The following is a 16,718-nucleotide window of genomic DNA, read 5'->3' on the forward strand; positions in this document are numbered from 1 at the left end:
TCGTGGCTGCTGCTCAGAGCTAGAAAACCGTCGCTGGGACGAGAGTTTGCATACCACCGATAGAAGAAGCATTCTAGACCTCATAAAGGAGAAGCAGACTTGCAAGTGGCGACCCCAAGCGTCTACAGAATACAGCTACGGTATCCTAGCAACCTATGACCTTAAACTTTTAAAGACCTTAGAGACCTTAGACGCTCATGGTTATAGCGAACAACACTATAACATGCTCTATTAGCCCCGAGAACGAACACTGGCGGCGCGGCAGTCGCGGCGATGTGACGTCACGGCAAGGACTGGCTTGCTCCGCGGCCGAGGATCGCCTTTTTCTGCGCCCGCCGCTACCCGCTCTTTCGCGATACGGTGGTGATTACTGCTCATTCTTGCGATGCAAATCTCCAAGGAAGAAGGTTGAAGTTTACACTACTAGCGAAAGTTTAGTAAGCTGTAGAAAGTTTGGATAATATAGCTTATAATGGGCGAATTCCCGTCCGAACGGCAGCTTCACCGTGAAAATTGTGATGCTCGAGATCAAGACATTCGTTGTTTTCACCGCGTACTCCAAGACATCGGTGCTAAGAAATTTACGCTAATGGTTCTAACTTCAAAACAACTTGGCGTAGACTCCACGGTTAGAACACGCGTCCCGAAGATTACAAATTAAATTAGGGCGTTTTCAATTCACTAACTACATTGATGCTTATCGTACAAGTTATGTCTGCCTTTTGCAGATTATCTAGGTAATCTGACAGAATTGCGCTTTCTGCAACAGAAGGCTTTAGATGAATCTGTCTATCGTAAAGAATCACTTATATCTGGGAAATTAAACAAAGTAATATACTGCCACGCACACAGTGGTTTCGGAAATTCTGAGATGTTAGTATACTTGGATTATATAAAACATTTCTTCTCAACACTCGTCTGGAAATATGTGGCCGTGTACCCCGATTTGCATGAACTGCTGGTCCGATCAACCACTGTGTCACAAGCGGTAATGCTAAATTCTCGTGGGAGCACTGTTGATAACAATCGCCTGCAAAACAAACGCCTGAAAGTCGAAATGAGCGTTTTGAACTGTTTCGATGGCACTCTCAGTGACGTGGCCCACGTATTAACTGAACATCCTTCGCCTCACTGAGTCAATTAATGGTCTCGCACGTCATGTCCACGTAAAGGTTCATGATGCTCAGGGGTATATCAAATGCAAAAAAAAATTAATTTATGAGCTGGCTATCTAAACTAGTACTTATACAATGTAACAGCGCCGTTGCTACGATGCTGCATGAAGACACAATCTGACAGCAATAAGGAGTCTCCGCAATTAACCTCAACTTTTTTATGTTATGAAATGAAGCCCCGAAATTATTGGGAGAAAAACGTGTAACTAAACAACATGATGAGTTAGCGAGTACACAAGAAAAACAGACACAACAACCGCGGCAGTATTTTCGGGCGAGCGCTTTCGAGATATTTTGCGAAGCTCAATACTGCATGCGCTTTGGTAATCGTGCGTGGGGCTTGGCACACCGGCAAGAACGCTGTCCGCCGATCGCGGATGCGTTCGATGCAAATAACACTTGTGGAGGCGAAGCCAAGCCATATTTTTTTAAAGGAATCGCCCCGTGAACAACCCAAACCTAATAATGGAATAAGGGCTTGCGTGTCAAGACCACGACATGATTGTGAGGACCGTGCAGATTAATTTTGACGCCTCGAATTCTTTTAACGCTGTCCGTATCTAAGCAGAGGAGTTGCTTGTCACACCCTCGGCATGTGGGCTGTGGTCGGGAATCAGACCCATAGCCGAAGTAGCAGCGCGACAACAAACAAACATGATCCTTTCAAAGTGTGCACGACGGCGCGCGGGCCCCGTTGGGGACTGTGAAGAAAAAGTGCGTATAACATTTTGTCGTTTTACTAGGACCATTATCGATGCTGTTTTCATCATTCATCTGAAGCTTGAGACAGGCAAAAAGCGAACGTAAACAGCGGAGCAGCGCACGAAGCAAGCGCGTGATATGCGGCGCGTCACGGCGGGCGTCGAAGAGTCCTTGCCGTGACGTCATCCACGCCTCCCGCCAGGCGGCGCCACCCCAACTTCTCGGGGCTAATTGTCGTTTCACCCGAACAATACATTACACTTTCGAGCGTCACACTTGAGCCATGACAACCTACTAGATTCAAAGGAATTAAATATAGTTACGATCGACTCGAACTTGTAAACATAAACTATAACAGCCAACGTTCGGCGATAAACAATCACAGCTTGCGTTGCCGAGAAACGCATTCCTGCATATGAAGGAGTTAAATAGCATCGTGCGCCGCAGATTACGATGACGCAGGGCAACAAACACACACACACACAAACAAGCAGGCGTCTGGAAAGGAAGACATTAGCGCGATCCGCTGATGAGCTACGAAGAAGGGTGACGCAAATCATTACACACGTAACAACGCAAACACACAAGAATATGCCGTAAACATATCGGGAGGGTACGAAAGATATGTTTACGAAAACGCCCATCGATCAAAGGAATTTCAGCATCGTTATATAGCGGGGAGGCCTTTTAACAACAACAACAACAGCAAAAATAATAATAAAAGTAGACAAACGCACTTGGGCAAACTAAATCCTGCCGCCCAGTGCATGTATCAATGTCACCATGGTCTCTTGACAAGAGATAAAGCGTGCGCTAGAGGATCTCGCCAATTGTGCCGTTCATTCCGCAATGACGAACGCGCATGCGCGAAAGCGTCTACAATACAAACAAAGGATGAAAGATTAAGGGGTCGTCTGGAACGGTCTGCAACGCACCGCAACGCAGACGATGTTTGGGCTGCCGATGTTTTTTCGGCACGAGCCTTAAGTTCATGCCACTGAAGGGTCTCGATGCTGGCCAGTTGGTATGTGCCCGTGGTTAAAAACAGCGCAATATAAACACAAACAAGTAAGGATACACGGGACCAGCGCTGTCCTGTGCGCTTACGTTTCTATATACAGTAAGGACACAGGACAAGTAAGGACATGAGACTGTCGTAGTCCTGTGTCCTTCCTAGTCCCTGTTTATACTGCTCTGTTTTTAACTGTATACGCTTATTGCGCAACGAGTAGGTTGTTGAATGCTTCCAACCCATTACAAAAGGGCTCTGCCATAATTCTTCATCGTCATCAGGCGCAGAATCAACAAAGTGCGCATAATCCCTTACATGCGTTTAGCAGGTACCAACGCTCTCTGTAGAATGACGAAAAATGGCACAGTGCCTGCTGCCCTACTTCTAAAAAAATTACAATTATTTATAGCGTAGTGGGTTCCTCGCAAGTGCACTTGTATTGGTTGCCAAGGAAGCCCATAAGCGCATGATCCACTTCCTCGGGGTCTCAGTAAGATTACAATGATTATAGCGTAGTGGGTTCCTCGCAAGTGCACTTGTATTGGTTGCCAAGGAAGCTCATAAGCGCATGATCCATTACCTCGGGGTCTCAATAAAGTTCTTCGCCCCCCCCCCCCCCTCTCTCTTCCACGTCAACGTATACAGCATGACGGGAGAGGGAAATAGCGACCGGGCGTCACCCAATGGAAATTACATAACTGGTGGGCCGTTTAAAGATTCCAACCCATTACAAAGGGCTGAGCCATAATTCTTCATCGTCATCAGTCGTCACGTCAACAAAGTGCACATAATGCCTTATAGACGCGTAGCAGGTGCCTCGCTTCTCCATAGAATGACGAATAATGGCTTAGTGGGTGCTTCCCAACTTCACAAAAATTTTGATTTGTGGCGTAGTGGGTACCTTTCTAGTGTACTTGTATTGTAGCCCCAAGAGAGCTTAACGGGCTCTAGAAACGCCGCTCTTCCAGCTTTCGCTGTGACTGTGCTGCGGTTTCAGCGCAGGCCTGGCGTTTTTTCTTGTTAGACGCAGCCAAAGGAATCAAACAGGCGGTTAGGCCAAGGAAAGCACGGTAGACATTAATTGCTCTCTTTAACTGGAGTGCAGCAATTAGACGTTACTGAAATGAATTGAAGTGGAAGGAAAGTCACCCTTCCAGTCTGTGCGATCCGAACCCGAAACCTTTGACTGAGGGTCATAGTGAAAAGGGAACAATATCTAGGCGCAACAATATAAATTTTACAAAAATTTATTAAACCGCTCAATCCTCCACAGTGGTTGTGAGCTACAGTTAATAGGCGAGCCGCTACAACAGCAACACTTAATGTTTTTGTCTATGCCGTTGTCTTGAGAAGAAAAGAATGCTGCACGCAGCACGCACTGCGTGAATTTTAGTCCGTGCTAGCGCGAGCAGTGCACGGCCCACTGACGGGCTTTCAATCGCTCAAGCCTTGCGCTCCGGGCCTGTAGCTTAGCTGCTCCTTCTGTCGTCGCGGTCTCAAGACGCAGCGTGATCGGGGCACGACATCCCGAGCCTCCTCGTCGCTTTTCGTCATGTACCGACGCGAGCGCTTCAGGGGCAGCCGGCTCGACTATTACCACAACCTCTTGTACCGGACGGTGATCGAGCACCAGGACCCCGTGACCGGACTCATACCGGGCCACAAGTTCGGCGGAAAGCACGCCTGGGTTCGCGACAACGTCTACTGCGTGATCGCCATGTGGGCTCTCTCCATGGCGTACAAGAAGCACGCCGAACTGGACGACGACCTTGCCAGGGCGTACGAGCTGGAGCACAGCTCCGTCAAGCTCATGCGGGGTCTTCTGGTCTCCATGATGAAGCAGAAGGACAAGCTGGAGCGCTTCAAGGAGACGCAGAGCGCGAGCGACTGCCTGCACGCCAAGTACGACGCGGCCACGGGAGGCGTCTGCGTCGGCGACCAGGATTGGGGACACCTGCAGATCGACGCCACGTCGCTCTACTTGCTCGTCCTCGCCCAGGTCACGGCCTCCGGCCAGCAGGTCATCTTCAACCTGGACGAAGTGGCCTTCATCCAGAACCTGGTCTTCTACATCGAGAACGCGTACTGCATACCGGACTTCGGCGTCTGGGAGCGGGGCGAGAAGACCAACCAGGGCGTCCGCGAGTTGAACGCGAGTTCGGTGGGCGCCGCCAAGGCCGCGCTGGAGGCCCTCAGCGAGTTGGACCTGTTTGGCTGCAGGGGAGGACCTGCCTCGGTGATCCACGTCCTCTCGGACGAGACGGAGAAGTGCGACGCAGTTCTCCGCTCCATGCTTCCGCGAGAGTCAAACTCCAAGGAGGTGGACGCCGCCCTGCTCGCGGTGATCGGCTTCCCCGTATTCGCCATAGACGATCCCGACCTCATACATAGGACCCGGGTGACCATCGTCGACAAGCTGCAGGGTCTGTACGGCTGCAAGCGTTTCCTCCGAGACGGCTACAAGACGCCCCGAGAGGACTCTCGGAGGCTGTACTACGAGCCGTGGGAGCTGCAGATGTTCGACAACATCGAGTGCGAGTGGCCGCTCTTCTTCTGCTACTTCATCATAGACGCCTTCTTCCGCGAGGAACGGAACACCGCCGATGAGTACTCCGAGCTTCTCGACCGACTGCTGATCAAGACCGATACTGGCCTCAAGTTGGTTCCCGAAATGTACGCTGTTCCCGCAGATGCGGTCAACCACGAGTACGAGCAACCCCATACTCAGCTCAGGATGCCCGTTGGCGAGATTCCGTTCATGTGGGCCCAGTCGCTTTACGTCGTGGGCAAGCTACTGGAAGAAGGCTTTCTGGCTCCCGCAGAGCTTGACCCGCTCAACCGGCGTTTCAGCTGTTTGAAAAGGACCGAACTGGTCATCCAGGTGGTTTTGTTGGCCGAAAACGGTGAGGTGAAGGATAAAATTGCTGGCATCTATCCGAATATCCAGACGGTCGCCGAAGTCTACCCGTACGAGGCCCATCCGGCTCGCGTTCTTGGAGAGTTGTACTCGTACCTCGGGAAGAACCACAAGATGGGCCTTTCCGGTCGCCTGTCCAAGGACGTTGGACTGGTGGCCACGAGCAAAATATATCAGCTGAAGGACCGCACGTGCGTGTTCACGCCGCAGAACCTAGACAGTAGGGAATTCTATCTGGTCAACGACGTGGATCTGTTTTCCAGCACTCTTCGATCGGACGTGGCCATGCTGCGCGCCAACTGGAAAGTGCCCGGAAGACCCACCATGGTGGTGACTCTCGGCCCGCAGCAGATCGTCGATGGCAAGGTTCCCGTCAGCCTGCGCCAGACCATAAAGAAACTCGTGGGCGGCTACGTGCACGGCACGCGCGTCTGCGTGAGCCGCATGGGCGAATTCTTCAGCACTTCATGCGTGGCCAGCTTAGAGTTCCTGTCCAGTTACGAGACTGGCGAACCGGACATCGTGCCCGCTCCTATCCGCGATTACGTGGACAACGAGACGGGGTTCTCCGTGCACTCGCGCAGCCCCGGCAGTCCGTCGCTGCCGTACTCAGACTACGCTACTCCTGGTCTACTCGGGTCACCCACCTCCGGTGTCATCCGGCAGTCGCGATCGCTGACCGGCCTCGACAGCCCCGGCAGCGGAATGCTCTCGATTTCATCCAGCCAGCCGCACTCTCAGGCGCCCTCCAGGATGATATCGCGGCGGTCTTCGTCCGACGACGTCCCGGTGCGTTACCGCGCCGTCTCCGAGCTTCGTCTCGAACAGGTCACCGACATCGAGCTTCTCACCACGCTTCAGGAAACCGACTCGATGGAAGAGCAAGGCGACATCCTTCACTACCTCTCCGTCCACAAGGGCTTCAACTGGGACACCGGTCTCGGTCGTCCCAACTCGGTGGTCACCGTGTGGAACCTTTTCGAGGACTTCTACGAGCGCGCCTGCCAGGAACACCGCTGGGGCCTGGTGCGTCACTTCGCGGGCGCCTTGGGCAAGCGGGTCGAGGACCTGGCCAAGTCGGTGACCGACTTGCTGGTGCGCCAGAAGCAGGTGACGGTGGGCATACCACCTCACAGCGAGCAGGTCATCACGCGCCCGCTCTCCAACAAGAAGCTGCGCCGCATCATCACCGACGTGTACCGGGGAGACCAGAGCATGGCGATGCTGACGCAGGAGCTGATCGCCTACCTGGCCACATTCATCCAGACGGACCCTCACCTGTTCCACGAGATGCTGCGGCTGCGCGTGGGCCTCATAATAGAGGTGATGGCGTCCGAACTGGCACGTGCCACGGGCAGCAAGGACCAGGACAACTTCGAGCTGCTGTTCAACCTGAGCCCCTACGAGACGCAGTCCCTGCTGCTGGCCATCCTGAGCGGCCGCGAGCAGGCGGACTTTCGGACCCTCTCGGCGCAGGACAGCTTCGTCGCCACCAAGCACACCGCGGTGCACGCGTTTGTTCGCGGACCCGAGATGGTCGAGGGCGAACTGGAAGTGCCGGTCGACCACCAACCGCAAGGCCAGTGGCTCCGAAGGAGGCGGCTGGACGGCGCCCTCAACCGCGTTCCCGTTGGCTTCTACTCCCGCGTCTGGGCCATCCTCGAGCGTTGTCCAGGGGTCTGGATACGAGGCCAGTGCCTGCCGTGGGCCCTCACCAGGGAGATGACTCCCGGGGAGTTCAAGTTCGCGCTCCGCGTCGAGGAGATGCTCAACAGGATTCCGGAGCCCGAGTACCGGCAGCTCCTAGTCGAGACGCTCATGGTGCTAAGCCTCGTCGTCGAGAACGACACCGTGGACAAGTTCTGCGAGCCCCTGGACATCGAGATGATCGTGCGGCGGGCGCACGCGTTGTTCATCGAGGACCAGCGACGTTGCAGCGGGGACGCGACGTTGTGCTGTTGCGTCTCGCCGCCCGTGGTGCCGTGTCAGGTGACGGTGGGGATCTGCGAGCGCTTCTACGACTCCGCGCCCAGCGGTTCCTTCGGCACCATGACGTACATCGTGCGCGCGCTGGCGTACGCGCTGCACGACTTGACCTCTGCGACGGATTGCACGGTGTCGTAGCCGCGCCTCGGCCTCTTCGCTTCCTTTTTCTCCTGTCTATGACGTGCGTGCGCGACATCCCCTTTTTGGGCAGGACGATGAAGGCTTTCTTCTAGACCATCTTTACAAGAGTACAACATATTAGTACAAATTATGTGACGTGAACCGGCAACTTTGCGCATCCGTGGCTTTCAGAATTTTGAGACCACCGTCACGATGAGCCAAGAGGACGCAACTGCGTCATTATGTCGAAGTGATCTTGCCGGTTCTTAATTAGCTTGTAGTATGTCTTTACGGCAAATTTCGATCGCGAATGCGGTTGTGGTCGCACCGCGTTATTGGTCTCATAATTGATTGTATAGGAAGGATACCGCGTTTCGTATCTCGTGTGCGCCAAGCCTACACGTACGCTTCGCTCTCGAATGGGACTTCGCCGAGTACTATAAATACAATCCGCAACAAGAGCGCCACGCGTCTATGTACTGGCGCATCATGCCCCGAGGACGTTAGGGGCTTTGGGTCGGCGATGCTGCGCATATCGTAGTTTCGTCGTTAGCTCTGTATACATCGAACCGCCTAAGTATCACCAAACGGAGGCTGTGTATGGCCGGGTCAACGCTGTATATGTATACTGAAAAGTTAACCGGTCGTAAAAAGTCCTTATTTTTCGCGTTTGCGCATTGTATAGCGTCAGGTATGCGTGTATTGTAAGAGGACAAGGGCATGCGCACATGCAAGTTCTCATGCAAATGCCGATCAGGCGTTATCGTGGCTTTGCTGAAGACGGGCCATAAAAACGGCTGCAGGGGCTACGTGTAGCGAAGGTTAATCATGTTTGCTGATATGCTTTGCGCTCTCGGCACGGGTTAAATGAACGCATTTCAACGTGCGTTGTACGGAAATTGTGTACCACCATTGCTGCCGTTATTGCGCCAATAAACCTCTTCACTAAAGCGTCGCTTTACAGATAGTGTGAACCAATGCTGTGTACCGTTAACGCTCTAAATAAGCCTCTTAACTAAAGCGTCCCTTTTCAGATAGTGGGGTGTATCTACATATTTCGAGTTATGCACAGTGTACGGTTTTGCGTATGCTGCACAAAATAGTCTGCTCTTTCAATGAACTCATAGAATTCTCATAAATTATCCTGACAGTTGAGTTTCCCTCATCGTAAGTAATATTATGCTCCGATATCGTATGCATCCAATATAACTCTCTAACTTGAAACAGAACCGCCGATTTCGTATCAGTTTCTATTTTTTAAAACGTTTTCTGAATATTCGGAAAACCGGAAGTAAGTGCTCGACCAGAAGTGCTTAGAAGAAGAACAAGTGTCATTCGTGGTGGTGCTGGTGAAATAACCTTATTAAAACATAATCTGGCGACTTGCTGGTCTGGGCCCGGATCACCTATATAGGAGGCAGCTCGGAGACAGCTTGCCGCCTCCTGGGCTCGCTGGATAGTCCACATCTGTTCCTAGATATGTGAGCTGTGCAGCGCGGTCTGCCACCGCGCCCGGAGATCCTGCGGAGAGACTGCTTCTGACTTTGTGTCCCACATACTCCCATATAGCACATGCTTGAGAGTGGCTCTTTCTGTCTCGCATGTTCTACATGTACGGAAGAAGGGTATCTTAAAGGCTCGTTTTCTTTGTTACAACACAAAAATAATGACAACCAACAGAAAAATCAAGCCAAGGAAAGTATAACGGGGGTTATTTGTAGTAATTATGATGTAAATGTGAAGAAATTAACGCGGACGAAAAGACAACTTGCCGCCGGCAGGGATCCAATCGGTTGGCATGTGTCGACATGTGTCGTTCGCGTGTATCTCGGGGTAACGAGCATCCTAATCACCTAAGATGGGGGGGGGCAAAGCCTGCCCCGTACATTGACTTAGTAGGTTGGGGGGGGGGCGCAAAATCTGCCCCGTACATTGACCCTTCTAGTCACCTAAGAGGGGGGGTGGGCGCAAAATCTGCCCCATACATTGACTTAGTAGGGTGGGGGGGGGGGGGGCGCTGCGATGAACGTTTGCCCCTTCTGGTGGGGAACCCTGCGCACGCCTACAGTAACGAGCACACTAAGAATAACTAAGCCCAGTCAAGAAAGTATGTCTGTATCATTACGTTCCGAAAGGGCTATATGGAGAGCAGAGGACTGTTCTAAAATGCCCTAGATCACAAATACGCTAGCGGGGATCGTTTCTTGCGCGGCACTCGTGAAGCGACTCTCCGATCGCATCTCCCGCTACGGTGCCAGCAGAGGTGAAAGGATGACATCACTATACCTCTGCAGAACTCGGGGGTTTCCCCTCTTCCCTCGAGGAAGAAGAGCAACCGGGTGCTGCTGACGACACCGTGTTTATATATAGACGATGACGACAGTTTGGATGTGGGAGCCCCGACTGTAAAACGGCGCATCGTTTTCTGAGCACGGAGGCGCGTCTTGCGGCTCTTTTCGAGCGCTCTGTTTTGCGCATACCGCTGATAGCGAGCTGTCAATATATTGTCGTGCAAATGTCGATGCAGGTATTTCACCTCCTGTCTCTGACACGGCCGGTTCCCACGTTGTGGTTCGTTCCCACGAGCCACAACTTCGGCTCGTTCCCATGCTGTTTGACTGGCTAAGAATCGGGTGACTCGAGGCGGCGTCTTTGAGCTCATTGCCGGTTGTGTTGTATAGCAGTGCTTCTTATACTTTTCACACGAGATGCCTTTTCTCAGTTGATCTATTCGGAGGGATGTTTTCAGATGTGCTATAGGGTAGTCGTTAGCTTAAGAAGTGGTAATCGAGTTAAGGAATCGAGTTAAGACGGTTGGTTATTACTAGGGGTGTGCGAATATCAAATTTTTCGAATACGAATCGAATACGAATATCCACCTTCGAATATCGAATCGAATATCGAATATCAAAGTAAAAATGCCTCCACAGTAACGATATTTTATTTAACATGTAGCTATTTGAAAAAACAAAAAAACAAACATTAACAGCCTGACTGGCAACAGAACATACACTGCTATCTCCAGAACGCAATGTCCAGGCTAGCACAATGCACATCACAACACAAGCAAATATCATGGCACAATGAAAGTAATGACTAAATGTTATCATGAAGAAATATGAGTTGCTCCACATGATCAGGCAGCAGGCGCTCCCTTCTAACAGAGACAACACCCCCTGCCACTGAAAAGGCACGCTCGCTTGGAGCAGAAGTGGCTGGTATACATAACTTGCAACAGGGCTGGGCAAAGATACTTTAAAATTGTATCGCGATACGATACAAGATACTCAGGCAAGAAGTATTTGAGATACAGATACAAGATACCACAACGCCGATTGTATCCGATACGATACATTCCAATTGTATCTTAAGATACTTCGATACATTCGGAAATTAATTATTATATATCTGTCTATACGGTAATGTACCACTAAACGACGATGCACAAAAATGTTCGCTTGAAAATTTATTAACTGCGACTAATTTTGTTTCATTTGAATGAAATGCCTGTTAGTATCTCCAAAGTTTTGTATTTCTTGCTGAAGGTATATTACTTTTGTTCGGAAACAACTTATTGGGGTTGCTCTAGCTGCTTACCATGACAGCTCTTCATACACTTCGCTGATAACGGTTTTTGCTTGCCGCTTTTGAATTGGGTGGAGTCGATGCTCTGCTTGCGGACCAGCTATAGCGGGCTGCCATCTTCAATAAGAAGCCTCCGCACAATCGTGCAAATACGGTTGTTAAGTTCTACCTTGCCCGTAAACGTATCGCGGTTTTCGCAATACCCGATCACCGGACAGGGGTACATCAGCGAGAACGCTGGTAGTGACATTCTTTGCGACGCATCTTGTTTACGTAGAGGACATAAAACTGCAATTACTTTTATATTCTACTTATCGGCTGGCGTAAAGCCTTCGTTAGCGACGTACTCAGTAATGCGCGATCTTCTAACAATTATTCTTTTATGAGAGAACATGTTCGAATCTCGTTTGCATATAATTCAATCTCATTGCATATAAGCTAAACTTGCATCGATGAGGTCCTTCAAATCGCCGATGTGTGAAAGTCACGAGAGGCAAAGCAGCCCCCTTTTCTTGCTTTCTTGAGACTTCGTAACGAAGCACAACGCAAGAGAAACTTCGATAACGACACTACAACGGCATCAGAATTTGTGCAAAAGACACCGCACGCATTGGAATACATGGCATAGAACAGTGGCTAAGAGCCAAGTGCCATAGCACTGACATAAATAAAAATAAAAAAAAGAATCTGTGAAAACAAAATGTCATCTGGCCTTAGACGTTCACGCGTTTGTCTGTCGAGACGACGCGAGCGCCACCACGTGCCTCTGCTCCCTCAGTAGGGACGCTCAGACCTCATCCTTGCCCTCGCTGGAAAACTCTAAAAGATAAACTAATGTCGCAGTTTTTAGTCTTAATTTGGTGGCTTAGTGGGAGCAGTAGCGGCTTGAAGAGCGGAGTTCCACCAACGTTTATTGTTTCGCATCGTGGTGTTGCGATCGCAGTATCTTGTATCTTAAGATACACAATACATTCTTCAATGTATCGGAAATACAGATACTGATACACGTCTCGCGAGACGTATCGCGATACAGATACAAGATACCCAAAGAGTATCTAAGATAGTATCGAAGATACATGTATCTTCGATACTGCCCAGCACTGACTTGCAACTACGTCACACAGCGGAACTCTGGGATACGATTCCGTGGCATGCGCCGCCATTACCGAGCACATTGCAGCAGACGACACCGACTCAAGCTGTGCGGCTCTCGCGTTTCCCGTCAACGCTGCACATCGCAACGGCGATTTGTGCGATATTTCGCTGCTGCACGAGAAGTGTAAATCAGTAATAATAATAATAATAAGAAGAAGAAGAAACAGACGCGGGGACGTACTGTTTGCAAACGTGATCACAAACACGTGCGACCGCACGAAAGAGCTGTCCGAGAAGTGGAGCACATGGCTCACTACGCGCGTAAACAGGAATCACCTCAGGCGTTGTACAACGTTTTGGTGCAGGTGTCACTTCATAACAGGCAAGTAATGCTTCTGAATCTACTCACCTTTTCGTATCACCACGGAGTTATGCGCGATGTCAATTTTTGTCGAAACGTGAAGCACCGAATTTAACACAGCGATTGGGCCTTGGTTTTCGGGAGGCCCTCTTAGGTCTTCGGTGAAACGAACCCCGACTGGGCGCCAAACATGTTATTGGGCCATGGTTTTATGCAACAATCAGCGACGAAATCTGTGCAGTTTGAGTGCCGCAAAATGCAGGCGGCGAAGAGCGCCGCTGTAGGTGATTCGTGCGAGGTTGTTTCAACCATTACGTGCGACACCACTGATGACACTGCAGGCTGCATAATGTCCTGAACGATTCTCGCCAGTAATAAGCGCAAGGCAAGCAATCAAAACACGCGCACTACGCCGAACGATTCGCGCACGAACGTAAACACAGCGCGGCCACTGAGACGTATGTGCTGATGGCGGACGGAAGACAGGAACTGACGTCACTTCCAAGTTATCTATAGGAAGGTACATGGGGCAAAGCTTTGCCAGACTGGGGTATCTGAAGGTGCCTACAGTCCGCCACCAGTCACAAGGGTCACTGTCTTTCTTCAGAAGTGGTCCTGCATAGTGAACGAGTGGTAGTGCGGCACGTTACGGCCGCATAATATTGAAAATGTACGGTTACATGATCGCCAACAGCGCTGCATGTCGGAGATGCACCAGCAATAAATCATGCGTATTGGGGCACTCGTCGCAGGCAGATATCGTGCCTCCGTGTACTTACGATGTTTATCGCTCCTCTCGGCAAAGTTTTTAGCGATACGAACGCAGCAGAAATGTGGAAGACGAGTTATTTTATGCATGGTAATCGAATCGCATATTCGAATTTTTCGAAAATTCGAAGTCATTCGAATATTCAAAACTTTTCGAATGCACGATTTTCGAAACGAATACGAATATTTCGAATGTAATATTCGACGAATATTCGAAACTTTCGAATATTCGCACACCCCTAGTTATTACGTATCAATGGCTAGTAGCTCACCCCTTTATCACGATACCTGTTGTAACTCAAACCAAAACGGTGGCGTAAGGAAACGCGGCCAGTGCAGCAAGCGACGCGACTTTCCTGCTGTCTTCAACGCAAACTTTGCGATGATAACACAGTGCGTAAAAAAGTATGAGTTGACGGCTGATCGCCTGCAATGATACGGTGCGCGCGACCACGGGCGACCGCGCCCGGCTGGTCAAAGTACGCACTTCCTGCCGGAGGCACGCAGCCCTGCCCCCCCCCCCCCCCTCAGCACCCCTCCATGAGCCTTTCGCGCGACGGAAACGGCCGGCGCGTTTCATATCTGCTAGAGCCACGATCTTCGGCAGCGCTCGCACGCTTTCACTCGCACACAGAACATCCGAAACGCGGGGCGATGTTATTGATTTGTACTTTATACGGAACATCACGGTGACGCCGACGGCAAAAAATGCGACTGGACGGTATCCATATAAGTGATATCGCAAAACTCACAGGGTCCCCCATGCACTCACCTAAGACGACTGGAAGGCGAAAGCGATCTTATTTCTCTTCTCAGTCGATGCATTGTTGCTGCCCCTCCACCCTCTCAAAGCTTTCAGCAGCTAACGTGGTTTTCCACTGCCTATAGGATCGGATGCGCCTCGCCTGGCTTTGCATTGCCTCCGTGATCGGCGCACCGTTGACCAAGCTGCGACGGCAAGTCACGTCACGGGACGCCAATGTGACGTCATAATGACGTCGCAAAATTTTGTCGATCTGTGACGTCGTGATGACATGACATGGTGACGTTATTACGTGGCGATTATTTTTTGCGTCACTCGTGTTGACGCCGTGATGCAGGACGACGGTCATTTTTCGCATTTGATGAGGCATCTGAGGCTTTTGCCTTATAACAAGGTGCCAAAGGCACAGATGCTATACTATCCACGTTAACACTTCACCAGTTCGGCTGGTAACTGTGCACTAGAGGACGGGGTAAGGGCACAAAAGAGGAGGAGAGAGAGAGAGAGAGAGAGAGAGAGAGAAAGAAAAAGAGGGAGAGCTACGCCACTGAGTAGCAGCAACACCTATAGCAGAGGATTGAAGGCTACGCAAAAGCCCCGCTTTAAAAAAATGGACCGAGTAAAGACGCTTCGTATCGCTTGAAGACGATCCATTTTTCAAGAACGCGGGCTCAAAGAAACGCGTTTCTCCACTCTATATACTCGGTATTTCCGTCGAAAATACGGCACTCTATTTTCCTCCCCCGTCTTATGTGACGTCTCTCTTTAACGCAGTCTCTTTTTTAAATAAATATATAAATAAATAAATAAATACTGCCTGAAAGAACGGGAGCTTTCGAGCGCGACCTGTCTCGCCTTTCTGTCTGCGTGCGTTGCCAGCAGCATCGCGAGCTCGGTGAAGGCACAACTACAAAAAAAAAGAAGGAAAGAATGGAAATGCGGATGGTGCAAGCGGAAAAAAAAAAAAAAAAGGCGCCTGCAGCAGGATGCACGCCAGACGACAGCCAAGCACCTTTCGAGTGGCAAAAACAATTTACTCGCTTTCCGTGCTATGTGGAACGGTGTGTACACAATCGACAGCGCGCGTGTGTGTGTGAGTGTGAGAAAGAGAGGGTGATTGAACAAGTGAGCAAGTGATCTCACCGGCGCGTGCGTGCCTTTCAAAGAGAGAGGCCGGTATCCAGCGTACTCAGACGATGCGCTTTTATATATGTGCATATGTTTATTAAGTGATTCGCGAGGTCCCGACCGAGTCGCCGAGTGGGAGCGGTGCATTATTTATCTACGTTTTGTTGACGCTCGCCCAGTTATCGCCGCTCGTTTCCGCCGGCATGCAAGAAAGCTCGTATCCGGAGCCTCCCATTTTGTACCGCGTTTACGGCCTGGCGAATTCCGTGCAGCGTTGTCGAAACGTTCTCGAGGGTTTTTCCAGAGGCTGTTGCTGCGCAATCACTGATAAGTGATGCGCGTGATGTCAAATGCCACGTGATCACGTGACCTTTCGTTGTTCAGTTGTCCTTTCCCAGGACAAATGGGCGGTATTCAACTGTCCTTACCCAGGACAATTGGACGCCGCCCATTAGAAACACGCGGGGCCGCATTCTAAAATACCAAGTATTCTGGGGGTGGGGTGGGGGGAGGGGGGTTCATCCTCCCCCCAATTTTTCAACTTTGAATGTAGGTGTATACACGCACACATACAAACGCACGCCCGAACATACATAATGTACGGTTCCCCCCACCACTGAAAGAATATTGCCGGCTACGCTTCTGCTGGAAAACCACACGATGCGTGCGTAGTGCGACACTGCAATTTAACCAGAATATTTGGGTGGGTGTAAACTATGACCGGGTGTACCTTTTGATTACTAGCTTTTTTTTTTTTTCGCCTGTCTTCCATTCAGCTGCGGCAAGCCGCCGCTGCCACCGGCGAGAGATGGCGCTACATCCTGGTCATGCAATACAGTTAGCCAACGATTATCAGTGCCGGCATTCTGCGGGTAAATACGGTATATGCTGCGCGTTAGCTGGACGCTCTTTCTTTAAGAATAATTAATGTTGTAGTGTGCACTTCGTCCTGATTATGATTTTATATGAGAGCAATGTCTGCGATACATTACATGGCTAGAAAAATTTTCTCATATTGCTGCTCGGAGAGAGAGAGAGAGAGATTAAAAAAAGAAAGGGCCGGGAGGTTAACCTGATAGTAGCATCTGGTTTGCTACCCAGCTCGG

General features: G+C 50.5%; 1 protein-coding gene across 1 annotated transcript; it reads left to right on the forward strand.

Moving 5' to 3' along the window:
- The first annotated feature begins 4,437 nt into the window (after window positions 1–4,437).
- Window positions 4,438–7,930, forward strand: LOC119378174 (probable phosphorylase b kinase regulatory subunit alpha). The gene is made up of 2 exons (XM_049411713.1): window positions 4,438–6,513; window positions 6,559–7,930. The coding sequence occupies exons 1-2, from the start codon at window positions 4,442–4,444 to the stop codon at window positions 7,928–7,930; spliced, it is 3,444 nt and encodes a 1,147-aa protein (XP_049267670.1). The 5' UTR covers window positions 4,438–4,441.
- The last annotated feature ends 8,788 nt before the right edge of the window (window positions 7,931–16,718 follow it).

The sequence above is a fragment of the Rhipicephalus sanguineus genome, unplaced genomic scaffold (assembly GCF_013339695.2).
Source record: "Rhipicephalus sanguineus isolate Rsan-2018 unplaced genomic scaffold, BIME_Rsan_1.4 Seq716, whole genome shotgun sequence".
NCBI lineage: Eukaryota > Metazoa > Arthropoda > Arachnida > Ixodida > Ixodidae > Rhipicephalus > Rhipicephalus sanguineus.